This window comes from Triturus cristatus, chromosome 7 (assembly GCF_964204655.1).
Source record: "Triturus cristatus chromosome 7, aTriCri1.1, whole genome shotgun sequence".
NCBI classification, from domain to species: Eukaryota; Metazoa; Chordata; class Amphibia; order Caudata; family Salamandridae; genus Triturus; species Triturus cristatus.
This window is the reverse complement of record NC_140590.1, coordinates 1614727646-1614755468: the sequence shown is the minus strand read 5'-3', so window position 1 is coordinate 1614755468 and position 27823 is coordinate 1614727646. Positions and strand designations below refer to the sequence as shown.

The window sequence follows — 27823 nt, the reverse complement described above, 5'->3', positions numbered from 1 at the left end:
GGCTATTACCATTAGTAGGGTGCCATCTGCATAAAGTGAAAGGAGAATATTCCAAAACGAATGCCCTTGTTGTGCAAGGTCCTACATTTTAATGGGGTTACAAACCGAGACTATCCCATTATGCAAATAAAAATACCTGGAATGGAAGACCCAGTCGAGCCTGTGACTGGGAAACCTGAGATCTCAGTAAGTGAAAGAAGGAAAGGGTGAGGTGAGGGAAGCACGATGTAAAAGGGCATGGGAGACGAATGTGGAGGCATTGAGAGATGGTAAAGATAATAGATGTGGAGCAAGAGGTGGTTAAGGGGAACTGAATGATGAAGTGGGGGTGTGACAGATGGACAAAGTGACAGATGGGCAGAGACAGAGAAGGTACTGAGGGTTGAGAGTCTGAGAGATGGCGAGAAGGGTCTGAAATGTGGAAAGGAAATGTGGGAATAAAACAAACAAGTACTGAAATGGATGCCAGCTTGTGCCCCAGGAGCACTAGGTAGTGCGTGCTTCGTCCGGAGGGAGGAGAAGGAATAAAATGCACAGTCGAGGATCTCCACCCCAGATAATAACAGTGCGCTGAGCCCACGACACCCGGCTGCGCTGTAACTCTAAAGCAAGGGTGTAGCTCTTGTTTTTGTTTTGTTTTCCCTATCGTTGCTTGAGGCGCTTGAAAGAAGTTCCACCAAAGTCGATGAACACAGTACTTTACTGATGGGAAACTTATAAAAGAAACACTCACGGAAGAACAACAAATAGAAAGCCTACAACCTATAGAATCAAGGAAAAGTAAAGTGACAAGCATAAGGACCAATAAGAAGTGAAGGTGGGATGTAAGTCCCTTTTAAGATATATTTACTACCATAGATCTCACAAGCACAGCGCAAGTGCTGTGCAGATGAAACCTAAAAAGTGCATCAATGTAACAGAAAAGGCCAGAAGCGAAAACCAGCATTTCTGAACAGCACCACATAAAAGAATGAATGGCAAATGATGGGGGTGCTCGAAACCCAATGAAGAGATACAGCAGGATTTGCAGACAACACATGCGCACAGCTAGGCTCGACCGGATAAATGGGGTGGTAGTGAATGCAATGCAGAGGGTCTTTCCAGGTTTGAGGTAGTCTGAAATCAGCACCTGAGAAGAAAGTGAGGATAAAGTGTCTGAAATGTGTACCTCTTTGTAGGCTTCATATAGGACATCCATCATTGTCCCTTGTCCCATTTGTACATGTCAGGAAACAGCTTTATTATAGGGCAAACCAGTGACTGTTGTGGAAATTTCTTGTTTGGAAAATTCATCCCCAAAAAGGTGTTTGCTGTCTTGGGAAAGTGTGGTCAGCTTAAGTCCTTTAAGAAATCACTCCTCAGCATCCAGGGGACTTTAGTTCCTGAACTGGTTGCTGGAGACATTAGCAAATGTGTCTGAGATTTTCTGTAAAGGCTTCTTCCCAGTCATCTTTTTGCCATTTATGGCAGAAGTTGCCATTGAAACTTCCCTGTGACGACGCTGGGCTGCTAGTAATCTGCTGGCTTTCTCATCTTGCAGGCAGGGAAAAGCATATTCAGCTATCGAAGTATATAAAGAATTGAGGGTTGACTTTCCTTTTTCAAGTTCCCTTCTCTTGGTATCTCTGTGTTATTCTACCCAGCAGCATTTTAATGTTTAAAAGGATTATTTTACCCTCTTGCGTCTTTTGTGGGAGGGTTAGGGAGAATGGGGAAAGAAAGTTAGGGAGGAGGATAGAATTAATAAGGACAGACAGTAGTCTATTCTTGATTGAGATCTGTGTACACATGACATGAAAATGTATTTTTTACCCTTCCGGGGAGCAAGTCATCTAGCATGGCTCAAGCAATGACATCTATCGTTGGCATTATGCAGATCAGTCGGCTAAGTCCAATAAAGTATTGGGTTCAGTGGCAAGTTCCACCCCTAATTGTATTTGACATTGTATTGTATTGTGATTGCATTTATATAGTACTTACTACCCCAGACAAGGCGTCAAAGTGCTTTTTCGGCGAGTAGCACGCTACTCCGGAGCCCATAAAGGATTAGTGTTGAGTTAGTATAGTCAAATATGAAAGTAATTTGAGTGGTGTATAGGTTAGTGAGTTATTTGGATTCAGAAGGATAGCGGAGGGATAGAAGAGGGATAAAGGTTTGCATTTATATAGCGCTTGTTACCCCTGATGGGGTGTTGAAGCTCTTCTTTCGGTGAGTAGCACGCTACTCCGGAACCCATAAACGATTAGTGGTGAATTAGTATAGTGAAATATGAAAGTAGTTTGAGTGGTGGATATGTCAGTTATTTGGATTGAGAAGGATAGCGGAGGGATAGAAGAAGGAAAAAAGAAGGTTAGCATTTGTATAGCGCTTGTTACCCCTAATGAGGTGTTGAAGCACTTTCTTGGCAAGTAGCACGCTACTCTGTAACCCATAAGGATTAGTGGTGAATTAGTATAGTGAAATATGAAAGTAATTTGAGTGGTGGATATTAGTCAGTTATTTGGATTGAGGAGGATAGCATGCTAAATTCCATGAGTATTCTAGACAAATGAGACAAGATGATGAGTGTATGGAAATTCATTGTGTAAGCCAACCCAACAACAATACTTTTGCAACAGAGAGACAATTCTGTTAAGGATCAAGGTCAGACCAAGTTTTCAAAGTTGTGGGTAGCAGTGGTCGAAGGTTTGATGCCACTGTGCGATTGCTGAATTATACCTTAGTCGTCCATTTTCTTTTCAATTTCTGACTTTTCTGTGATAAGTACGTTTCTTATAAGTGTGCAGTATCAGTGTGTTTATAGGCAAGATTGGACTGTATATTTTATAGTTTTATGTAAAAAGTCAAGCAATTAACGTTCATTAAAAAGATTGCAAGAGCACCATCTTGCAAATGCACCATCTTCCATGTGTACTACTCTTAGTATCGCCAGCTAATTTAATATATATGAGGAGGTTTTCTAGCTCTTGGGGAGAGTATAATGTGTTATTTATGCTCTCCACTAATGAGTATATTCAAATCGAGTGTGCTTCTGTTACACCAGAGTTTTTACATTGCACTTAAGTACATCGAGCGTATCATAACATTATGTATATGTGTGTGTGTGTATGTATATATATATATATATATATAGGGAGAGATATAGATATATATAGATATACACACATATGTTTAAAAATATTTTTAAAATATATCTATAATATTTAACGTTATGACGTTTAAATTAGGATTGTAAGGGGTATTTAGCGTTTAGGGGTTGGGTAGTGTTGAGGAGTAGCAGTGGTTTTTAGGGTTGAAAGGCGGGTAGTGTATACGAGTATTAAGGATTTTTAAGTTTCTGGGGTAGGTAGTGTATATGCGTAAGGGTTTTTTTAGAGATCAGTGGTGCGTTGTATATAAGAAAAGTACGTTTTTTTAACATTATGGAATTGGGCATCAAAGAGGATAATATTGAATGACACCTTGCATACCCAATGTAATGACATGTGAGGTATCAACATAAAACCTCAAATGAATTAATGGAGGTTCCTCTAGGAGGGTGTCTCATAAGTTTGAAACAGCACCTTTATTTTTTGTGTGGGAGGAAAGTTGGTTCCAAGAGCCCAGCAAGGAATCCATGAGGAGACATGGGAAGAGGAATTCAAGGTGTAATGGAACAATCTGCAAGGATGGAGGGGGTGGCGTGTATTTTTTATAAAAAATAAAATAAAAAAAAGAACAGACCGAGGGACATCTTCAACATAATAAAAAAACAAACTACCCTCACCTCCCATCATAAAATAATAGCCACCTACGAACACTGTGAAGAAATAACTAACTTTTTTACTGAGAAAATAGCGAAAATTGAACAATCTTTTATCCATTTCACAAGTCTGACTTCTCAGCCCTCCCGCCCCGACGACGCACCCATGTCAATGGTAACTCCCCTTCCAGGCTCTACCTCAGACCCGAGTGACCCAAAAATAACTGAAGTCAATAATGATCTCTTCCTTCTGGAAAGAATGCCAATTGGTCAGAGTTCAAACCATTGACAGAAGGAGAAGTCTACAAGATAATTGCGAGCTTGAAACCCACATCCCAACCCCCTGCCCTATGCCCTAGTACAGAACCTTAACCTCATCATCTCTCTGTTCTGGACCACAATCATCACTGCTTCCCTCTCGTCGAGTTGTCTACCTGACTCCCTCCAACTAGGCCAAGCAACAACCATTCTTAAAAAGCTGGGGCGGTCCCTAACGATCTCAATAACTCCAGACCTGTCACCAACCTTCCTTTCTTAGCAAAAGCAATCGGAAAGTGTATCCTGATACAACTCAACAAACACATCAATAAGTTCAACCTCCACAACACCTTCCAATCAGGTTCAGAAAAGGTTGTAGGATGGAAACTGCTATGCTCAATATATCAGATGACATTCTCAGAACCTTAGATTAAAATGACTCCTGACTCCTAATCCTACTCGACCTATCGGCTGCAAATGAAACAGTTAATCTCCAAGGTTTACTTCAGACCCTCAAGAATTGCACTGGTATCAATGGCACAGTCTGGAGATGGTTTATGTTCTATCTACAATATTGCTCTCAACAATAAAAATCAGCAGCTCTCTCTCTCAACCTACACCAGTTCCACAAGGAGTTCCACAAGGCGTGATGCTTTCTCCATCCCTTTTTAATCTCTTCATGGAACCCTTCACAGTAATTCTGGGCAAGCGGGTGTTAAATTCCACTTATATGCTGATAACATCTCACAGAGACATTAGCTCTCTGAATACCACACTAAACAAGCTACAAACCTGGCTAAGCATCAGCCACTTAAAGCTGAACCCCGATAAAACTAAACTTTTACTCTTTTCGCCCAAGGACAAGCTTTCGTCAATCTAAAAATGTCTCAAGAGTGTGGACACCCTAAACTTTCCTCTTTCACTCTCTAACTCCATGAAGTCTCTGGGAATCATCCTGGACAAAAACATTAAGCCTGGGCGGTGAACTCCGCTCCGCTCCGCTCGCGGAGTTTGCATAGTTTTCCGCCCTCTGCATTATGCGGAGCTCGCGCAGTTCCGAACAACTCTGCTCCGCGGAGCAGAGTTTTATTCCTCACTCGCATTTGTCAATATCAAGCTGGCGAGCGCCAGCGAGGAAAATCCACCTCCCGGCAAGATCTTTCCTCGTTAGCGAGCGTCAACATCAAGTTGGCGAGCGCGAGCATGGAAATAAACCTTCCGGCGAGATTTCTCAACGCGGGGGGGTCAGGGTTCTCATTGCGAGTGGTCGGGTATGCTTGCAACCGCTCGCATTGAGAAACTGCCCATTCGCTTCGAGAAAGCTGCGGCTCAAGTAAAAATCTACTCGATCGACAGAAAGGAAAGCAGTGCCCGCTTGCGCTGTGCATGGTGCCATTTGCGATGATTGCACAGTGCAGACAAGCATCCAGCACTAAAAATCACTGTGAACGGCCTTTTTTAGTATCGCACTCCGCTACTTGCGGATCATTGCACAGCTCAGCTGAGTTTTTTTCCACTTCGCAGAGTTTCGCATAGCACAACTCTGCCCAAGCCTAAAAAACATGTCAATGAAAGAGCACATCAACGATCTGCACCTTAAAATATCTCAAGAAAATCAAACCGTTTATTCCCCCTGACAATCTAAAGACTGTACTGCAATCACTAGTCCTTTTGAAACTTGACTACGGTAACGCCATCATCACTGGGACCCCGAAAAGTCACCTTGCACCTCTAAGTTCAACTCTTAATGCAACCGCCAGACTCTTCACAGGAACCCAAGGGTTCAACCACATCTCACCTACTCTCAAGAGTCTCAATTGGCTTCCCATAGAAGGAAGAGGCATCTTCAAGGCAGATTATATCACCCACAAAACCCTTCATACTGCAAACCCAAATTATCGAGGGAAGGAAGAAGCCGTACCCTGAGAGGCTCCAACTCACTTCTTCTCATCCCTTTCAAACTGAAACAAAAAACATCCCGGATGCGTTTATTCTCATGAAACACCCCACGGATTTGGAACTCACTGCCTAAGGATCTCCGCTGTAATTCCTCCTATAATTTTTCAAACGGAGAATCAAATCTCTATTGCTGAACAAATACTTCAACTTTCTACCAACCTAATTCATTTTTAACCATGCTCCCACCACACCGACAGGATCACTTGATACGGTCACTCGACCCACTAATCTGTAATGTATTATTACTCTTTACCCTCTGAAATACCTATATAATGTATTGGTTATACTATGTCAACCCTTACGAGTCCTCTTATTAGTTCTATGGAACCTGTTCTCACGTCCTGTAAAGCGCTCTGATACCCATCGGTCTACCTAGCGCAATATAAAACTCTCAAATAAATAAGGTAACGGAATGTGGTGTAGAGTGGTCCTTATCAAGATCTGTCTCTAAAAAGTGGGCTCAAACTGTCAGCGGTGGGCTACTCTTCAGGAGCCTCTCACTTTCAGGCCCTGGGATAGGTTCTATCTTTTTGAAGGGTGGCTTACCAAGAAGGTGGGGGTCATGGGATCCGAGACGCCTTTGGATCAAAATAGCTGTATAGGCATGAATACTGTACACGATATCTCTCAGACAGGAAATTTAAAAAGCCTGCTTGTGAGAGGCAGTGTACGGTACATCTTCTGAATCTAGCACATTTTAATCATGAGGTCATAAATGGGGATAAAGCCTTTGGGACAGAGAGATGACATCAGCAGGACATTATGAGGACCGATTTCAGTGCAGTGATGAGTTACCATGGGGGGTTAGTGTGATGTAGGGAATGGGGAGTTAAAACTATATAACACAAGCGGTATGCCAGTTAGAGTTATCTTCAAGTCGCCCATCTGGCAGGAGTATAGCAAAGTTGTCCGAGGAAAGAAAGTGTAGCAAGAATTTGTGATATTGTGGTTGGATACTAATGGCAAGCCAGTAGTATCTCACTTATTGGTTCATAGGTGATCTGGACTTATCGCTGTCGTTTGGCAATACCTCCTCCTTCTGAATAAATTTCCAAACTGCCTATGCGTTGGTCTGACACTAATGTCTTGCTGATACTCATGATTTGTGGTTGACCTGGCTAGTGTGGCTGCTGGACGACTATCGGGAGCTTTTAATGTTCCCTTTGGAGCTGGAATCTAAGCTGTCCAGGAATCTCCCTGGGTCTTCTAGTGCTGAGAAGCCATTGGACTTGCTACAAATACTTTACTCTTTACATTGGTCGTGGGTTAGAATTCTGCAAGTATTTGCATTTTATGGCCACCCAGTCATATTTTTTCCTTGCACCCTAATGATTTGGTGTACCTGTTGGTGATACAGATAACCTGCAGTGATCGACTTGTGGAGCTTGGGTGTCTTGGGCATGTTCTATGGGCTCTTACTTGCCCGCCGGGGGCATGAATAGCACATTTAACAAGTAATGGGACATTTTCGCCGATGCGCCCTTCTGGCACACCACAGAATTGTCATTGTCTGAGTGCTCTGACTTTTAACTCAACATTCTTTTGTCACAAGTGCCAAACATCTTGGAACCAGTCTTTGGAATATTCCATGTTATTCTGCAAGTACTTAATTTTCTTCTGTGACATGAAATGAAGCCGTCTTGTTGATTTCCCCTGAGTTGTCAGTTCTGCAATTTAGGTGTCAATTGCATTTAATTTTTCTCCAACTCGCTGGGATCGCCTCCCTTATAGCTTCAAGCATAACAGTTTGTGAAGTGGTTGTAGACGGTAATGAGGCTGAAGAATTTCATAGTCAACGTGAAGATAGATGATACCGGGTTAGTTATAGGAAACAATAATGCAAGCAGGCTTGGATCTATTCCAGAACCATTTAAGCTTGCACTATTTAGGAGGTCTTTAAAAGACGATGTAGTTCCCTAGGACCTGCTATTCTTATGTATGACTGAGATTGGTTATTATTCGGTCAGCACTGTCTGAGCTAGTGACATCTGATTTAGTAGGATACAGATTCCGGGACGTTGGCCTGTAGCATACATTTGCCAAATGAAGCTATGGTATGTGGGGTATGAATGTTCAAGTTACCAGTTGGACTTCTGCTCCTCGCTGTGTTCCACATGAGTCACACTGTCTTGCGATCCTCTTTTCATCCAATGTAGGGTTGAAGTGAGAGAATGGCTATTCATCCTCCTCACGATTGAGTGCGCTTCTTGCAGGTTCTCCTATTCGTCCCGGTCCAGAACCGGCAACCTATCTCTATTCTTGCAGGGAGAATTGCCCTCGCCAGGCTTGGCTAAGTCATCTACCCCACAGGGTTCTGATGCGTGCACTCTGAGCTCCACCATGTTTGTGGACAACAGAACTTTACACTTGCTTGCCTTGAAGGCCAGCTGTGGCATATTTAGAGTCAGAAAAGGTGGGTGGGGTAAATATCTATGAAGTGGAGGAATTTGGGAGAAGGGTGGTATTATTTCTGTGGTCCCCTTAACTAAGTTCCTTGCAGGTCCCGCCTTGGTTCACAGGAGCGTTGCTGCAGTTCATGGAATGCCTCCTGTTGCCAGTTTCTCCTGTTCACTTGCTTGTGAGGAATGCGTTCAGTTCTTTGGATATTGACCAATGAGATTCTTGCTCTTTCCAAGGAGGCCTGGTGTTCACAGATGTGATTGACTGGGCACTTTGGATGGACCTGCATAAGAACCTGTGCTTAAAAAAGGAAAGAAAAACTGACCATGTCCATAATGGAACAAAAGCGCCATGGCTACAGGAGGGAGCCTCATGTCACCTTGACATAGGTTTTCGATGCTGTCTGGTTCCCCCATTGCAAGAGGCAACGGCTCCCCATTGCAAGAGACTCCCACTCCAAGAGCAGCAGGGGTAGTGTTCTTGCAGAGCAGATAATCCTTATTGACATAAGATGACTTGTAAGTATTTGTTAAGCCAACCTCTCTTTTCCAGGCCTGCTAGCTCTAATACATGGTAGGTAAACCTAGATGTATGATAGGCAGAGTGTGGAGGTGAATGTAGTTGCTCATTACCTGGAAGAGACTTGAAAACAGCACACCTACTGCAGTAAGTCCTATAGGACAACTGCATGAATGTGCTTTAGGTGTGCTGCCAGTTTCTTATGAGCATTTTTTGTGGCATGTCTATTTCAGGGATTTTGTTGTAATTCGTATTCTCATTTCTTTAAAGAGTAGTTCATTGTATGTATGTATGTATGTATTTATTTATTTGCTGCAAATATTGAGTACATCTAATGCTAACAATAAATTGACTTCACTATTTCTTTCCTCTACTCTACCCCTCACCTCCATTCATCCTCCCTTCTCTTTTTCTCTGCTCCACACCGCCTCCTTTACCCACACCACCCTGCTTACCTCCCCTCTCCACTCGCTGTCTCCTCCCCCTAGTGGCCGGCTCAGTGCAGGGCAATGCCTGCGCCACCCGTGGCTCAATAACCTGGCAGAGAAAGCCAAACGCTGTAACCGGCTCCTCAAATCACAGATTGAGCTCCGGAAATACATGATGAGGAGAAAATGGAAGGTAAGTTCAACCGGCCTCATGCAAGCCCCCACATACAGAAATGTAGCATCCTTGTTTAAAGCGGCAACACCCCTTAAGCTCCACTCTCATATACATACGTGTCAAACTCTTGACTCAAAAATGTGGGCGAAGTCAGGCGCTTTTAAGGGTGAACCAATTAAGGTGACTGGAGAAAGAAACCTTTTTAGGTGGGTGATCATAGATTTGAAACTTGAGTGACCCTATTCAAGTCTATGTAGGCAATGTGTTTTTCAGGTGAGTGAATAGAAGTTAAGAGAGAGTGACGCCCGCCAAATGCCGGTGAGTTGCAGGCATGCCTATGGAGCTATATAAATCTCATGTGAAGGAAAGGCTTTCGCCTTGGGTACAGGTGTATCAAAGAACCCTCCCACTGTATTACAGTGACTTTACTGTATTCACAATCTGCAAATTGTCCAGGGCCTAAACAAGGTTTCTCACACCCTGACTATACTTTTAATTTTTTGCAATACTTTATTATTGAATCAAGAAGAAACATCAGGACATTATCAAAGCATATAATTTTCCTTAGCTAGGCATGCAACCCTTCAATGTAATTAGAAAAGCATTGTCAAAATTACAGTCATTACCTCTATGCTCCTCAAATGTGTATCAGTGGATTCATGAATCATGCCAATATATCCAGTTCTAAGGTGGCTAGGAGAGAAATATAGGGGCACCACAGAGAAGAGGAGAGGTATAATGACATAAGTACATGAGCCCCAAAATGAAAAGAGAATACGTAATTTTTGCGAAATAACACTAAAACAAAACAGGGATGTAAATATGGACTATTACTTGAAATATCGATTATCCAAATTATCAAGGCCTCCGCACATGTAAGAACTAGTTTATTACGAGGTTGGCGGTCCTTCTGGCGGCCCGCCACAGCTGCGATTGCGAATGTAATCCAGGGTGGGCAGGTGGTGCTGCTGCGGTCTCACTGTGGCGGTTGTGTAAGGCTCATCAGAGAACCTTAACAGCAGATCACTGCCATGACAGCGCCCAGCACGTTCCTGCATGGCACAACATGTGCCCCCCACATGCACCCCCAGTGCTTAATTTGTGGCGGTGCTCGGCACTGGCACTTAAATGTCAACACTGGGACTTTTGGCACTGTTCATCTGATTTAGGCAGGAGCACAACAACAGTAGATTATTAATTGAAAATATATTAAAAATGACAAATGCCTGTTACCCAAGCCATTCTTATAGCTTTGGGGTCCTAAAATAGTCTGAAATGTCACACTTATAGGAGTGTGATGGTAAGTAGTTGTGTTGATACTGTCGTTGGCAGCACTGGTAGGGGCACTAGGTAGTGCGAGCTGTTGTAGTCTTCTGACGATGGCCCTGGCACTTATTGTTTTTACTAATTAAGCATTGAGAGTAAGACAGGGGTACTTAACCTTTTTTACTTTTAATCGTTACTGGAATCCACTAGCCCCCTACTGAGTAGTTTTTGGTAGCCGGTGACCTCGGCATAAGCGATTTTGTGTGATTTGAGCCACAAAACAATACACAAAAATACAGAAACAAGCATTCATCAAACACATGCATAAATTATTTTTTTTTAAATTTTGCAATTCAATAGAGTTCACCATTGTACATAGTATATTATGTTTGCTGCACTTACACTGTTCTGAGGATGCCAAATTAAGTTTTAGCCTCCAATTTAAAACTTTCGACTTTGCATTAGCTTCTTTATTTATATACACCTTATTAATGTGTTAATATTGTTTAATTTTCTATGCAGTCACACATAGGCGTCATGGACTCCAGGGATCCTCAGAAGACAGGTTAAGATCCACTGGTGTAGGAAGTACTTAGTAGTGCTTTCCGGCTGTGCAAGTCTAATACGTTAATGATAGGAAGTAGCATTGACCATCCCATATGAGGTTGTAGAATTAGTGAAATGCAGGTGGGAATTGTGAAGCTTACAATCACTCTCCGCTGAACTCTGTAAAGTCTGACGTCTCATGGGCATAGCACCGTGTGCTAACAAATGTAGGGCAGAGATAGTACCAGATGGGTAAATCATCCAGCCTTACTGATTGTCCAGACGTAAAGAAAATGCATGGTACTGGGGCAATAGGTGGCTTAATCTGATCTATGAACTTCTTCAAGGAAATCTGTGGGACGGTATCTACAGTCTGTAGTCTCATTGTGATCATCCTAAAGTCAGGGATTCTAAAGCAACTTGGTCTCTCTTTGCATCAGTTGTCAGGGGGCAGTAAAGACAAAGATTATCAACTGTTCTCCTTTCTATTGTCGCGTTCTTCCAGAAAGGTCCAATTACAAATCAAAAACATACCATTTGTCATTAAGCTTGTAAGTTTGTAATTCCTGGTTTGCTATTGTGCATAATTTATAGCTTCAAAGGGCAGAGTTTTTTTAGGTATGGTTTAACACTAGACATTATGTGATGAACAGAAAAAAGCTTTAAAGAAGTACTACTGAGAGAGGGCTTTAGATCCACCCATATGCTGATCTTCCTTTTTACACAATTTGAATGAGTAGAATTTGTATGCTTCCGCGATAAAAGAGTGCTTGTATTGCATGGAGAAGTATCCATACTCTAGGCCTGAGTTGGTTATGGTGACATTTTAGAGCTTATAAGGTTATGGATTCACTTAATTCATTGAGAAAAGCTATGTCACATGCAATTGGTCTATCATGAAATATTACAACAAGGGCAGTAGGCTTAACCTATTTATTTATTTTTAAAGGCCATTTGAAAGTGCTACATGCAGTCTCTTGACGCTATTATGAACAACGCAGAGTTGTGTGCTGTTGTATAGATATGGAGTCCCTCGGCCCCACAGTTGTCATAGGATTGAGATTTGATGACAGAAAAGGCTATGGTCGGGTTTGGATGTTAAAAGAATTATTTTATGAGGAAAATAGCCATGTTTTACCTTTTTCCTGACCATGATCAGGATTGCTTCTCAAGTATAGCCTGCTTGGCCGCTGCAACACAAAAAGCTCTTCCAACGAGCCCTTAAACTTGATTTTTGGAATGATAAATAGAGCTTGCGATTGTGAATGCAAAGCTTAAATAGGAGAATATTTTAAAACTTTCTTACTTAAGAAAGAGGGGCTAGTAATGTTATATATCTTATTGGTCATGCATGCTGCTTTAAATTGCATCCACTTATATGCTGTTAGTTAATGTGATTAGGAAAGACACTATCTACCATATGGAGGCCGAAGAGTAGTTTTACTGTAGCATTCTGAATCCTTTGTACTCTGGCAATATTTTTCTATGCCAGACCTTTTGACATTGCCAATCTTTGTTTGATATGGACTGGCCTGAGGTTTATATTCTATTTCTTCAATGTCAAGGAAAATAAGTAAGCTTTCTTTCTAAAGTGTTAGGAATCCACAAGGACATTTGTAGAAAGCTTAATATACAAATATACAAACATATAAATATCGGCTCAAATAAACAAAACAAGATTTACTTCTAAGCAAGCACATACTTCAGGCAGATAATATGAAAAGAGAGAATGGCATGAGAGAAGCCTATACCAGTGTCTTTGGAGTTGGTAGAGTGCTTTCGAAGAGTCCTGATCTGACACTGAATGGTTGCAGATTAGGAAATGTGATGACAAATTGTCTGGAAATTGTAAGCAAAACCCAAACTGTTGGTGCTACAAAAGCTTGTAGAGCTCACCCATTTATCTTAGAGAATGAACCATACGTGCATGCTGTGGCTATTCGTATTGTTTTTTTTCGTTTCTGCACGTCTGTCAGCTGTTTTACCAAAATATCGAGATTTTTTAAAATCAACCAGTGCTTAAATTGACTCAACACTATCGGCTGCCAGTGCATCTTCAATGTGAGATGATGTGGAGCTAAGAATAGTAAATCTACTCCTTCAGCGTATTATCAAGGTACAGCTACCTTGATAAAATTATGAAAGTCAATATTCTAGAGTCCGTATAAGTACAGGTCACTGTTATCGACCCCCATATCATGACTTACAATCATCTGCAGGGTCAGGATTGAGCCATATGTATATAATACCCAAATATATGTTAAAATGCCTTTGGAAGATAATATTTTCACAAATTAAAAACCTTTGCCTTTCTGCAGTCCAGTAGTGGATACCAGAGAGCGGTATTGCCCTCTTTGAGGTTAAAGATATGGTTTTAGGATTATCAGTACCCTCATTGCTGTGTATTCAAACCATCCTGTCCATTTGTAAGGTAAAATCTTTTAGGTTTCTTCTCAATGGATCAATGCTGTTCTGGGACATTTGTTTCTATCTACATAAGCTGAAATACATCGCCAACTTCGGGTCAACCACCGAAAAGCATTGGTTATAAGCACAGCGATTAACACACACGACTCACCTACTATATAGTGTATATATTGTTCTTCCTTCTTACCTTAGTCAACAAATGCCACTGTTCCCCTTGATTGTCTGTTAAGAAAAGGAGATCATCTGACAGGTACGAAAAGTCCCTCCTTTGGCACCCATTGACGGAAAGAATAGGTTTTGAACCACGCTGTGTTCAAGTGGGTTAATGGCTAGACCTCCTCACATCTTGCAGACTCCTTGCTGCCCTCCAGGTCCTGTATCCACAGTTGAGTTCTCTAATCACCAGTGCCCCCCCCCCCCCATTGTAATCGCCAGTTGAAGATGTTTGTGTCAGTAACTAAAGGAGGGATTCTGCATCCTCTTCAGTTGCGTAACTTTTCTTCTTTTTGAGACTCTAATCACATTTTAACACTATTCTTTGTAATGAGTAGCAGGCAACCCACACTTTGGGACCACAAAGCTTTTGAGTGCACTATAGAAACATCAGTACTGACAGCAGTAGTTTGTCCTGAATTATTAAGTCCTTGCAATCTTGTCAATTTGTGCTTGTGGGACAGGATAAGCCTTCTTGCCAGGGTTTTTACTACCCAGCAGTGGGGATGGGATTTTGAAGAGAGGTTCACCGACTAGAAGAGAAGGAGGTTGGCTAATTCATACTGGACCCTATCCTCTCTGCAGGCAAAAGTGTAGTGTCTTATTCATCAAACAACAACTCTCTTTCGACACCTGCCTGAGAAGTTGAGAAGTGGTTGACTGCTGTCCCACCTTCAGACATATCACGCATACTTCTCTAGAATCAGATCAGCATGAAGGATTTTGCAATTAAAAAAACAAAATAAAAAGCCCTTGTTTTCTGCTGTAGAAAGCACCGGTGAGAAAGCTCTCCTTGGGTTGACCCAAAGAGCGATAAAATAGGAAAATCTCCTCTAATAAGTGGACAACTTTATCATTTCAAATATCTCTTGCACAAATTATTTTCACACACCACGCCAAATGTTTTCAATACTGGAATTTGAGTAAATTAAAATAGTTGTCTAGCAGGCATGGCCTTTGTAGATTCTAAGGGCTCTCTCTTCCCAGAGAAGGATGGTTCCCACAGTAATAGGCACCCACCTTTCACTGGGAATGATCCTGTCAATCCCTGAGTGGAAGGCAGAGCATTAGAAGAGTTTGGTATTGATAGGCCTTTAGGTTTTATGGCAAGTTAATCATCAATTCTATGCATTTATTTCACCAAGGTACAACCCCCTAAAATTGGTAAATATGGACTTCTTGCTGTGGGAACGGCAAATCCAGAAATCATTAGGGTCTGAATATTGTCTACCAAGCTTTGCCTGTGAAAGTCTTTAGAATTCACTAACTGCTTGGAGAAGAAATTCTCCATGATAAGCATGTTCAAGTTGCATGTGAGCAGTGGGTCTGGTATTATTGAGGAGTTGTGACATTGGATAAGGCTAAGTGAAAATGTAGGAACCTTTTCTTTGTAGGGACTTTGATCACCCCACATTAGACGGGATGTTTGGGATAGTGACAGTGAGGTTTGTAAACTACAATGGAGCCAGCTTCATTGCTAATCCAAAATGGGCAGCTCACTACTCCCCAGATGGGTAAAGGCACAGACAGTCTGCCTTCCAGGACCTGGGTTCTTATCCCGACTGCGGCACCTGACTGAACATGGTGTGATTCTTGGCAAATCACTTCATATATCTTTGCCTAAATATGTAAATATGTGACATAAATATCTGATATGTAACAAAAATGTGTAAAACAAAGATGTAAATGTCTTTTGATGTATACAGTCTTCTTTTATATGACAAAACACCCACAATGTACAATGTCACTGCTTCTTAGCAAGATTAATGCTATATACATTTCCAATACATGCATACTCATCATCTTTCAAGCAAGCTGTGACACACCTTCTCCTAGACGTGGAACACCCCTAAAGCAGAACTGCAACACCAGTCATACAGCTGTTCTACCTCTCACACAAATCTCCCACCCTTTTTATCTTCTACCTAAAGAAAATCCAGATCTGTTTCTATGCTACCTTTGCCAGCAAGATCTCCCCTGTGGTTGGAATAGTAATGTAATTCTGTTCTTTTTTTCTATCTCAACAGAAAAACTTTATCGCAGTGACGGCTGCAAACAGGTTCAAGAAGATTAGCAGCGTCACTTCACTGGCCACACTCGAAATGTGAACTGTATACCGTTGCACGATGAATGGAGTCGTGTGTGGCCTCACCTGTGGGACAGGTTCCTGTGGGAGCACATGGCAGGCCTCTTTGTTCCAGGACAATTCGGGAGGGCTCTAACCCTCCCCACTGAAAGCATCAGATGAACTTTTCCTCAGACAGCTCCTTATCCTGAAAAGTATTTTGCACTAAAGCAAAGATTTACAATCCTTGTTAACTAGTGATAAGCCACAGCACTATCGCAAGGAACCATCCACCAATTCATTTAATTCATCAGTTAGACAGTGCAGGATTATATTCTTCCAGTCATTTCAGTATTCAAGTCAACTCTCGATCACGAAAGCCTTTAGCTATTCAGCTAAGCAGGAGTTAACGGGCATCTGACCCGAGGTTTAAAAATATAGTGCAAGCAAGTCATCCTTTTGTGTAGGGCGTGATGTACTATAGACTGCCTACATTTTTCTCGTTGTCTTTAGAGTCCCTACTCCCCGAGCACTATTGCCCCGCTAAATTGCAGATCACTGTGTGACCTGAAGCAAAGAGAACATAATGATAAGCCATGGTTGAATCATTCAATGATAGCTAATTAAGATGTGGTTCCTTGATAGCGGAAACAGCCCTGAATTAATCCAGCAATCAGTAATCTTAAAAAGCGCGACTACTCACCCGTGAGGGTCTCAAGGCGCTGGCTGGGGGGCTGGTTCTGCGGTACAGTCGAAGAGCCAAGAGTCCTTCCCGAATTCAGGCATTGATGGTGATTGCCTGAGGTGCAGAGGCAGGGAGCTCCAGGTCTTCGCAGCGAGGTAGGAGAAGGATCTTCCTCCACCTGCTGTTGGTTAATGACAGGTTCATTGGCGTAGACCGGCTAGGGTTTGCCGTCTCTTGCTGTCGTTCTTTTGGAATAGACCATGAGAGGAAGAAGTATAAGAATGATCTGGCCAGAGAAGAGGGGGGACCGCCGCTCGGCCTTGCTGTCCCGAGAGAAGATGCTAGGAAGTACCACGGTCCGGCGGGGATCTAGATGTATATGTCTATCCCTTTCCACCTTCCCAACCACAAACATATAACACCCTTGGCAGGCTAATAGTGCCATCATCATGGTGGCATGTTTACTTGCATAATAAGTAGGCTATCACATAAACTGGCAAAGATATTATAATGAAATTAAGTGTTAACTTCTGCAAAAATGAGAATAGTATGAAAACTGGTGTAGTTGTTTTGATAGCGTAATCAACTGTCCAGTAATCTTGATGTATATTAAGTTATGATATGCATATTTATTTACACTACAAATTTAATAGACCTATTAACTGGGCTAATATCTTTAAGAAGCATAATAACCGGCACAGTATTTATCCCTGATATAGCACATGCACCATTTAATATTGAAGGCTATATTACATGACACAGTAATGCTGTCAGCAAGGCAGATGTCAAGTAACTGTTAAGGCACTGTATAGGCAAAAGTGATTCTTATTGGCATAGTTGTGTGTTGGAAGAGCAATATAGGAATGTATCCCACAGCAGATGCCTGTACCAGTTGTTAAAAGGTCCTCTACCTGTGTTACAGGCTGTGGTTGCAGTTGAGAACCAAGGAAGAGGGCCTTTGGCGACTGGTACAGCTCGCGGTAGGAGGGCTATAATGCTATTAGAACATGAGGAAATAAGTTCTACGTTAGAAGCAAAACATTTCAGATCTGTAATATTACTTATAGGTGCACTTAATCCCTTTATGTCATTAACCACCTACTGTTGCACATACTATGTTTCTATAGGGCACATTTTCAGCAGGATACCTAACAATCTATATATTGGAAGAAATCTTTTCCCAAGCCTATATGTGTCCCTTCAGCTCACACTTTCCTTGCTGGGACAATGGAAAGGTCGTCCAGACTGTAGTGGAAACCCCTGAGCTGTGTGAAGGGTGTCTTCTGTTCCCTCTGTACAAATGCCTCGACAACCCTGATACTTTGACAGAAACACCAGGCAAAATGCGCTTTGAAGGTGCCAAATTCTCACTCATGGATGCCTCCTTTGAATGAATAAATACCAGGATACAACTCCCTATTTGCTTGATCACAAACATCTAAACTTGAGAAGTGTGTACTTTTTTAAAGAGACACATACCTATTTACAGGAGACAATTCAATTTCCTTTTTTGTAAAATTCACATAAAGTCAATTGTTGATACTAACAAGCGTTTATAGAGCAAAACTCTCATCGTATTTCCCTGAAGGAGAAAAGGAAGTGGCCAGGAAGTCAGTGCTGGAATAAGAGAGACTTTTTGTATTGCCTCTTTAAGGCTCCAAGGGACAGTTCCACAATGCTGATCAGTGTCCACTAGGGCAGTTCATTTTTCCGTCAAGGGCACAGCCAGGAATGCGATTGCCAATTCCCAGCTATGTTTCTTGTTTATTAGGAGGCGAGGATTGCAAGATGTAACATTTCCTCCCCCATCAAGTTCGGTGATATATTTCACAATGACAATGGAATAACAAGCTTAGCCCTGCCAGGAAGATGGCCAATCAGCAGCTTAGGGAAAGGATGACACTGAGAAATAAATGAAGCAATCTAGTGGCACAGACACCCCGCCAAGGTGTCTGTCCTGGTATCAGAATACTTGACAAGGGTATACCATGGTCTCCAAATTGCTGCTGTTTTAGGGAGGTTCTGCATAAGAGCAGCAGGAAGTATCTGAATTTGAAACCAAAGTTTGAAAGCGGCTTGATGAACCCTTTTTGTCAAAACAGTTCTTCATACATTTCCCTTCAAATGGCTTTCCCCTGGCTGATGAACCCAACTTGATGAACGCCCCTGTAAGTGAACAATTCTACGTGACAGCTTTGCTTTTATCCAACGTTTTCTAGACTTATTTCTGTGTGACTTTTAAAAAAAATCTTTTCTTGGGCCCCCTTGATCCTGCTGCTCTCTGATGGCTGTTTTCCTTTTTGTGCCCTGTCTTCTGCTCTTTATTGCTCCAGGGCCCCCAAAACTTCCTACCAGCCATTCCCATTTTGCTCTACCTTTTTGTCTTTTAGTTTTGCACATCCTGTCCACTGCTTGCTGCTGTTTGTATTCTGGACTGTGGTAGACAGACTAAAAAGACTATTGCAACCCGCAGTTTTAAAAATTATTTTATTTGCTTGGCCCATTTTTGAAAGAAATATCTGTTCTTACTGTTCATGCAACAGAAACTTTTGTAGGGAGGTTATTTTGTTTTTTATTTTTAATCAGAAACAGGAAACCATCGGAGATCTGGTATATTTTTCAATAGAATTCATTAGATTTTAGTGGATTTGTTCACATTGAGATCTTATAATTTTCCTAGAAGTGTTTTTTGTCTGTTTTAACGTTTCTCCAATATAGAAATTCACCAGTCTGGGGCCATCAGGCTGCTGTTCTCCATTTAGTTTTTTGTTTTTATCAAAGTAGCAACAAGTAGCAGTGGCTGTTTTACTGCTAATTAAATAAGCCCTTGGTATTCCCAGAATGGTATAATTAGCTTTTTGATAACAAGCTGTACCCGTGACTCTAGGTGTACCACAATGGATTGTATTGAAAGTAGCCCCATATTTTTCAAAAACAAGTTTATTTGTTATGACTGTTATTAAAGTAAAACATATGGGCTTTCTTTACACATATTGTATGGAAGGGAAGGGGATCCCATATGAATAAATGATAAGTTCTTAAGAAAACCTTATTGCAAAAATAAACCCTGCATAACATTCACCTTAACATGAGCCTTGTATCTTAATCAAACCCCCGGCTACTCTTATGGCCACCACGAAAGCTCCAACCCACGTGCGATAGCGAAGGTAGGACTTATGTCTTGGTACAAAAGGCAGGCCTATTTAATGTGAAAGGACTGTGTTCAATTCCCAAAAAGGAGAGGAGTGTCTCTTACCTGGAGAAAATACTTTTTTTCTTCTTTTCTAATACCTCCTAAAATATCAGTTATCACTGGAACGTTAAAAAAATGGTGCATGAGAAGAACCAATTTCTTAGGAAGTAGAAGTGATATTTGAAGGAAGAGTCTTTCAGATCTTGGTGTGCTTCATCACGCACATCCTTACGAAATGACCTCCTGATGGACCACTGACTTGAAGACGCAAGAGTGGAATACACCGCTGACATGCATCATTGATATCCATAAGGAGAGCATCAGCACTCTGCAGGTCAATCATAAGGCCTGTCAAAGAGAGTGATTGAAAATAGACTGTGGGAGTTGCGGAGATGCATCTGGGGACCCTTGAAGCACACAAGGCGGAAGCTAGTACCTCAAGTAAAACCTTGACGACTTCCAGAGCTGTGTGGCTGATCCTTTATAGGATTATGGATAGCTTGAGAAGAGGAGCCCAAGTGAGGCTCTAGGTAGACCCAGTCTGAATCACTGAGGATTGCCCACATAAGGAAATGTAAAGAGATTCCAAGACCATGTAGGTCTTGAGTGATGAGCCAGGCCTTCTTCAGATTCTTAGAGTTAATAGAATTCATACAAGGAAACTCTCTTTGGGAAGTGGAAAAGAAGGGGCGGCGGCAGCGGCTCTGAAGACGTGGATTTAAGTTACCAGAATCCAGGAAAGGTATTGACAGAAGAGGATGTTCCATGGTGAAACTCAGATTCTGCTTTTACCTGGATCTGAGTTCTGACACATTATTAAGAAAAAAATCCCTAGCTATACCTTTGGGTGTTAAGGCTGTACTCAAATTCCCAATCTGAATGTTTCATGTAAGGTGATGTAGTATGTGTCGTCTCAGGAGATCTGAGAGGTACATCACCATGAGGTTTGTGAGTGGTTGAGCCTACTACAATATCTTTATTGCGTGGATAGATTTGAGATTAATGGTCTGTTCTAGATGTGGAGGGTGGAACTCTCCTGGAGTGTGGGCTGTGGAAGCAGGCTGCCTGAACTATGTTACATGCAAATAGATTTGTTGTTTATATTGGTCTGCCTATCATGCCACCCCCCACTTTTGATAAGAATGAATTGCTGCATTGTTTTTGTTTTTTAAGGATTGTAAATTGAAAATATTCTGTGCTGTGTTATTTTTGGGCGCACTGTTTTGTTGGTGGTTTTCCTGGATGGCGTTGCAAATTATTTTTTTGTCTACTCATAATAAACAGATTTGGATGCTTAATTGTGGCGGGAACATGTTTATATGTAGTAATACCTTCTTCCAGGGTAAAGGCAATGAGATGTCGGTAATGATTGTTTTTCCCAATGTTTGTAATCATTCAGTGTAATCACAAGAATAAATGTATTTTTGAAAAACAAACAGATCTGTTCTGCAGCTCTCTTGAATGTTTTTTCTTTGTGTCAAATTAAATTCCCAGAATCCTGTAACTGTCTGGTTTTCCTGACACTATTATCAGATGTAAATACACATAGAACTTTCTGCTAACTCCAGATAGGCATCTCACAGCATGTGACATTCCCCTCTCAGCGTTTTCCTATACGTAATCAGGACCAGGGTTGGATTGGGATCAAAAATAGGCCTGGGCACCCTAAAAAAACAGTGGCCCACATTTGTGGATAGCGCCTTTTTGTGAAACACTGCTTCAGTGTTTTAAGTTTTATGAAAAAAAGGGGTGGGGGGACTCTCTAAAAAAGGCATGTTTTCTTAACCTCACTGAGATCTTAAAAAAATTTCAATGTTGCCAGGACTCTTTGTGCACGTATCCGTTTACAATGGTGAACCATACCTGAATATAAGTGAGGCCACTTCAGCTCAGGCCCATTGCTCAATCTGCATACATTAATGGGCCTGCCCAGCAAGAAACTGAGGATGACAGACTACCATGTCCACCAATCAAATTAATTTCATGTTTCACTATACTATTTCACTATATTAATTCACCAGTAATCCTTAATGGGTTCCAGAGTAGTGTGCTACTCGCCAAAAAAGCACTTCAACACCCCATCAGGGGTAGCAAGCACTATATAATTGCAAACCTTTTTACCTCTTCTACCCCTTCCCTACCCTGCTCAATCCAAATAACTGACTAACATATCCACCACTCAAATCACTTTCATACTTTCACTATATTAATTCATCACTATCACTGTATGGGTTCCAGAGTAGTGTGCTACTCACCAAAAAAAGCACTTCAACACCGCATCCGGGGTAGTAAACGCTATATAAATGCAAACCTTTCTCCTTTCTCTATCCCTTCACTATCCTTCCTAATCCAAATAACTGACTAATATATCCACCACTCAAATTACTTTCATATTTCATTATACTAATTCACCACTAACACTTTATGGATTCCAGAGTAGTGTGCTACTTGCCAAAAAAAGTGCTTCAACACCCCATCATGGGTAGCAAGCGCTATATAAATGCAAACCTTTTTACCTCTTCTATCCCTCCACTACCCTTCTCAATCTAAATAACTGACTAACATATCCACCACTCAAATTACTTTCATATTTTCGCCATACTAATTCACCACTAATCCTTTATGGGTTCCGAAGTAGCGTGCTACTCGCCGAAAAGCACTTCAACGCCTCGTCAGGGGTAGCAAGGGCTATATAATTGAAAACCTTTTTACCTCTTCTACCCCTTCCCTACCCTGCTCTATCCAAATAACTGACTAACATATCCACCACTCAAATCACTTTCATACTTTCACTATATTAATTCATCACTAATCCTTTATGGGTTCCGAAGTAGTGTTCTACTCGCTGAAAAAGCGCTTCAACACCCCATCAGGGGTAGCAAGCGCTATATAAATGCAAACCTTTTTCCCTCTTCTATCACTCCACTACCCTTCTCAATCCAAATAACTAACGTATCCACCGCTCAAATTACTTTCATATTTTCGCTATACTAATTCACCACTAATCCTTTATGGGTTCCGATGTAGCGTGCTACTCACTGAAAAGCCTTTCAACGCCTCGTCAGGGGTAGCAAGGACTATATAAATCCAATTACAATTAAAATCTCCACCCCTTTGGTAAAAGGGAGGTAATGGAGGCCCATCTGCCTCCAGAAAGGCCGTTCATGCCCCCACTGGACTGCTGGTGGCATTTGAACAACCGAGACACAGCCCAAATCGGCCACTACACTGGCAAAAAAGCGGCCCACAGCTGCAACTCAGCCACCGGTCCATCACCCATTGCCCAAGTGCCCACCTGACCAATACGACCCTGATAATGACGTCTTCAACCTAATTTATTCACCTGCTCTGATCCTGTTCTCATGAACATCTCTCCGAACACATGATAGAAAATCTCAAGGAACAAGCACGATACGACACAAGCCATTTGTTTGTCAACATGTATCTGTTAAGTTTATTAAGCGCAGGCAGAAAGTGTTCTTTCTTCGTAAAGTTTATTTCTCCACTCCAACTCCACTTGAAAGGTCCCATAACTTGGATCTCTCTTTTTTGCACCCAACTAGGATTTTTAACAAACACCCTATCAATGAATTAATCAATCAATCAGTATTTGTATAGCGCAGCACTGTCACCTCTAAGTGTATCTGGGCGCTGTGGGTGCCGTGTCCCCGAACATGCCTCTTTTTCCCGCATACCATTACCCAGCATGTTGTTACCATGCGGTCGTTACAACGACCGCGTTGTAACAACGCATACCATTACCCCGCAAGTCGTAACAACGACTTGCGGATGGGGGCGCTGGATGTTGGAATAGTAAAATTTACTATTCCAACTCCAGTCTGTGTGGACTGTAGGGAAGGTGTTGGATTTTAAATCCGACACCTTCTCCCCCCTCCGCAAGTCGTTGTAACGACTTGCGGGGTAATGGTATGCATTGTCACAATGCAGTCGTTGTTACGACCACGTTGTAACAACATGCGGGGTTACGGATGCGGGGTGACGGTTGTTTACCCGTGTCCCCATCAAAAGTCAGGTCTTGAGTTTCTATCTGAAGTCTGCCAGGGAGGATGCTGGTTGTAGGTGGAAGAGCAGGTTGTTTCACGTCTTGGCAGTGATGTAGGAGAAGGAGCGGCCTCCACTACGATGGATGTGGGGTGGTGAAGGTGAGGGAGGCATAGCGCAGATGTCTTGCGGGCAGGTGGAAGCTCTGTCACCTACATTCACCTACATTCCAACGCCTCTGAAACACACCATGTTTAAAGCATATTAATGTTTATACTTCAGATCATTTTCCGTTTGTGCACAAGCCTTCACCAACCTATTGATCCTTTCTACACGACCATTGGCTTGGGGTGCATAAAGGACTGCGGGGTGATGCTCATTTGACAAATCATTGAGAAATTGTTTCATGTCATCAGAGACAAATTGGTCACCATTGTCTGTGATCAATTTATTTGGAACACTCTCACATATAAAAACATCCTTCAAAAATTCTAAAACACTTTCGGATATATTAGTGTAAAGGTCCTAAATATTTTTTTTCTTGTTGTCCAAGGTGGTTGAAAAATTCCCGTAACGCGGGGTTCACACAGTGACAAATTGTTGGAGGAGGCGCATTCTTCCAGGGGCAACTGGTTGCCAAAGTTAAGTTGAATAAACATAGTCCTTAAAGCGTTCTTTCCTCTCAAAGTTTATTTTTCCACTCCTGTAAAACAAGAAGCAGGCTGGACAAAATGATACTGCCACTGCAGAAGCTCCATCCACCAAGGTGGCATAAATGCTCTGCATTCCCCCTTGACAATGATGCTTTCTTCAAGTTGTATACCCAAAAGACAAAAATCATCTATGTGTAGATGTGAAAAACACAGTTTAATTTCACGTTTCGCCATATTTGCATGCTCACCAGATCTCAAAATTTCTATTGCTTGATCAATGCTGAGATAAATACAGGACAGGCCTCTTGACGGATATAATCGCTGATAGATCAGTTCTCCAACCATAATAAAAGATGAATGAAACTTTTCAGAAGTGCTCCCAGCGTGGACTAACACTTTAAGATTCATCAGTGTAGACTCCACCAATGGGCCTACCATGCCAATCTCCTTTCTGCGGCTTCTTTCACTTCCGGCAGACCTTTGACTGCCAAAGACCTCTTCCTCTGGGATTGGGCTCTGACTAAAAACGTGTCACCAAAACTTTAATCTGGAAACCTTGCCCTTTCACTGTCCAGGAAACAATCTAACCACTCCCAGATCTGCTCCTACGGTGAGGATGACAATCCAGCTGTTTGCTTAGGAATTACTGGTTAGCAGGATTGATGTTAGTGCACTGGGCACAGTGTACAATTTCACATAGTTTGAGCAGGGATCAAATTGACAATTGTTTTGTTCATTAGTGGGGAGTATATTTTACCGGTGTTTGCCTGTTTGTTTATACATGTAGCATGTTATCTAAAGTGAGCAGAACATCCCAGTTCCAGTCAGAGCTGAATCACCTACAGATGTTACTATTGGTGAAGAAGAAGGCAAAGGTTTGGGAGCTGTGAGGTAGAAGGGAGGGTGGGTGCTTTGTGTCTGCCAGCAGGGAAAGGTTGAGACCAGGATCTGGATCATTTTCAGTGCCCCTTAAGAAGCATCTCTACATGTTGCCCCTGGGGTAGTTTTTAGGTCTCGCCTACGCAGCGCGCATGCACTGCATAGGAGGGCCTTTAGCCGTTACTCTGCTTTATTTCAAGTATACACTCGTGCTTGTGGCGGCATCCACCTTGCGGGAGCGAGCAACGGCGCACACGCTAATTGGCTGTTGCTCGCTCCCGCAAGACGGATGGTGCCACAAGCACCAGTGTGCTTGAAAACAGCTGCATTAGTCATTCCCTCGTGCACAGCTCTCTCTCCTGAAACCAGCTGCTGTTACACTTTTAGCTGTGGGCTCTTTCCTCATCTGTGCGCTTTATAAAGTAAAGCTTTACTGCGCGCATTGGAGGCCTGCTTACTTTACAAAAATGAAACTGTACAGGGGACATCACATCCCTACCAACCTCCCACATGTAAAGGTGTAAAGTACACACCGCCCTGCTTACTTAATGAAGTAAAGCTGTACTGCGCGCATCGGAGCCCTGCTTCCTTTATGAAGTAAAGCTGTACTGCGCTCATCGGAGCCCTGCTTACTTTATAAAGTACAACTCCAGACTGAAATTCATAATTTACCCAAGTAAAATGCAATATCCGCACCCCTTGCTTCAAATCTGCAATGCACTCCTCATGGCCTTGCCTCCTGGCTGAAAGTAAAACTGTAATGTACGTGTCACACCCCTGCTTACCGCACACAAGTTAACCATGCTGAACACACCTGCCCTGAGTACTCGGCAACAGTGAAACTGTAGCGTGCACCCCCACCCAGCTTTCTTTCACAGACCGCCTCTGCCTGCAGTGAAAGAGTAAAGCTGTGTGCGTCCCCTGCTCGCATCCTGTAGGGAATAACCCTGTAATGCACACGCCTCATCCGTGCTTCTTCCATCCGCCCTGCCTCCCTTACACAGCCTTGGCTGCGGCTCCCAAGATCCTTTGTGCAATTCAAGAGATGCGCTTTGAGTAAACAGAACAGCTGCAAAACAACACGTCTAACTTTAAAGCGCTTTGTGGGGAAAGTGAAACGGAATATAAAACCGCTATCTAAACATAAAAAACGGGAATTATGCGGCAGAATCCGGGCCTGTTCGGATCGGGAGGGTAGGGTCGGAAACTTGGATCCTCACCAGTTGGGAACGTAAACGGACAGTCAAAACGAAAAGACATAAGTGTCAGGAGAGCGTCTACACCCCTGACCTCTGAAGGATTCTAGGAGCTACAGTCTTCCCACTGTGTGAGTGCAGCACCCTTTCTTGCTTTCTTTGATCTATATTTTTGGCAGCTGCGAGGAATCTACATATCAGCAGCACACAGACGCGGCGAGTGAGCGTCGTTTGTTCATTTTTTTATTGTTATACAGCTGAGTGCGTGTTGTGTTACTCTTGTCCTATCCCTGTAGTACAGAACACACGGGCATGCTGCACAACTACTTCTATAAAGCTATACAGCACGCACATACAACACACCGACACACACACACACACACAAGGGTGTGTATGTGTTTTGGCAGGATTTGTACCTGTGCCCTTCGGCTGAGTGACATGCAAAACTCAGAGGATGATACAGTATTTATATAAATGCAATGCAATAAGTCTCGCATTTACACGAGTTTGAGCTATTGACATTTTAAATGGCAATGCCTTTCATTTTTTTTTTTCGTTTAAAAAAAAATAAATAAAAGGCATTGTCATTTAGAATGCCAATAGCTTAAACTCGCGTACATGCGAGACCTATTGCATTGCAAATGCTTGTTGTATTTGGAGTGCCTGGACCTTCTCAGGCCTATTCTGAGATACGTCACTGGCTCGCACAACTATAAGCAGTGGGGCATATTTACAATATTTTGGCGCAGGGCAGTGCCGCAGGCCTTCTAGCTGCGCGGCCCTATGTCAAAACAAGCATTGGCATAGCCAATAGGTCTCGCCTTTGGGACCTTATACGTTTTTAGCCATGCAGCAAATTATTCTGGGTGCTTAACATTTACAGGTTTTACTACGTGTAGCACTAGGTGGCTGTGTGGGAGGTGTTAGGGAGATTGCAAGCAAAACAAACGTACGCCTGTAGGCTACCTTACATAGCTTTGTAGGTTTTGAACTGCTCATATATGTTAATGGCGACCGGAAACTGCTTCACCAGATTTAAAGTCTGCAGCAGTAGCTTTGAAACCACGCCTGCTGTTGCTAACATATATGTTTCTAAATGTCAAAGAACGTGGTGAATAATGTTGAAATCGTTTATATGTTGGCATTTTAATATTCACGTTTTAGCAGCAAGGCATCGTGCTCCTCCACATCATTTTTCTAGGTTGTGTGGAAGGAT

The 27823-nt window shown here is 42.3% G+C and overlaps 1 protein-coding gene across 5 annotated transcripts in view; it reads left to right on the top strand.

Annotated features, from left to right (window-relative positions):
* The window catches only part of MYLK2 (myosin light chain kinase 2), a 173169-nt gene extending 153420 nt beyond the window's left edge, over nucleotides 1-19749 (top strand). For all 5 annotated transcript variants that reach the window (XM_085619515.1, XM_085619514.1, XM_085619516.1 and 2 more), the window contains 2 exons: nucleotides 9368-9500; nucleotides 15962-19749. In XM_085619515.1, coding sequence (XP_085475641.1) covers nucleotides 9368-9500; nucleotides 15962-16042 — 214 coding nt within the window. In that variant the 3' untranslated portion in view covers nucleotides 16043-19749. The remainder of the gene's footprint in view (nucleotides 1-9367; nucleotides 9501-15961) is intronic.
* Nucleotides 19750-27823: the final 8074 nt, after the last annotated feature.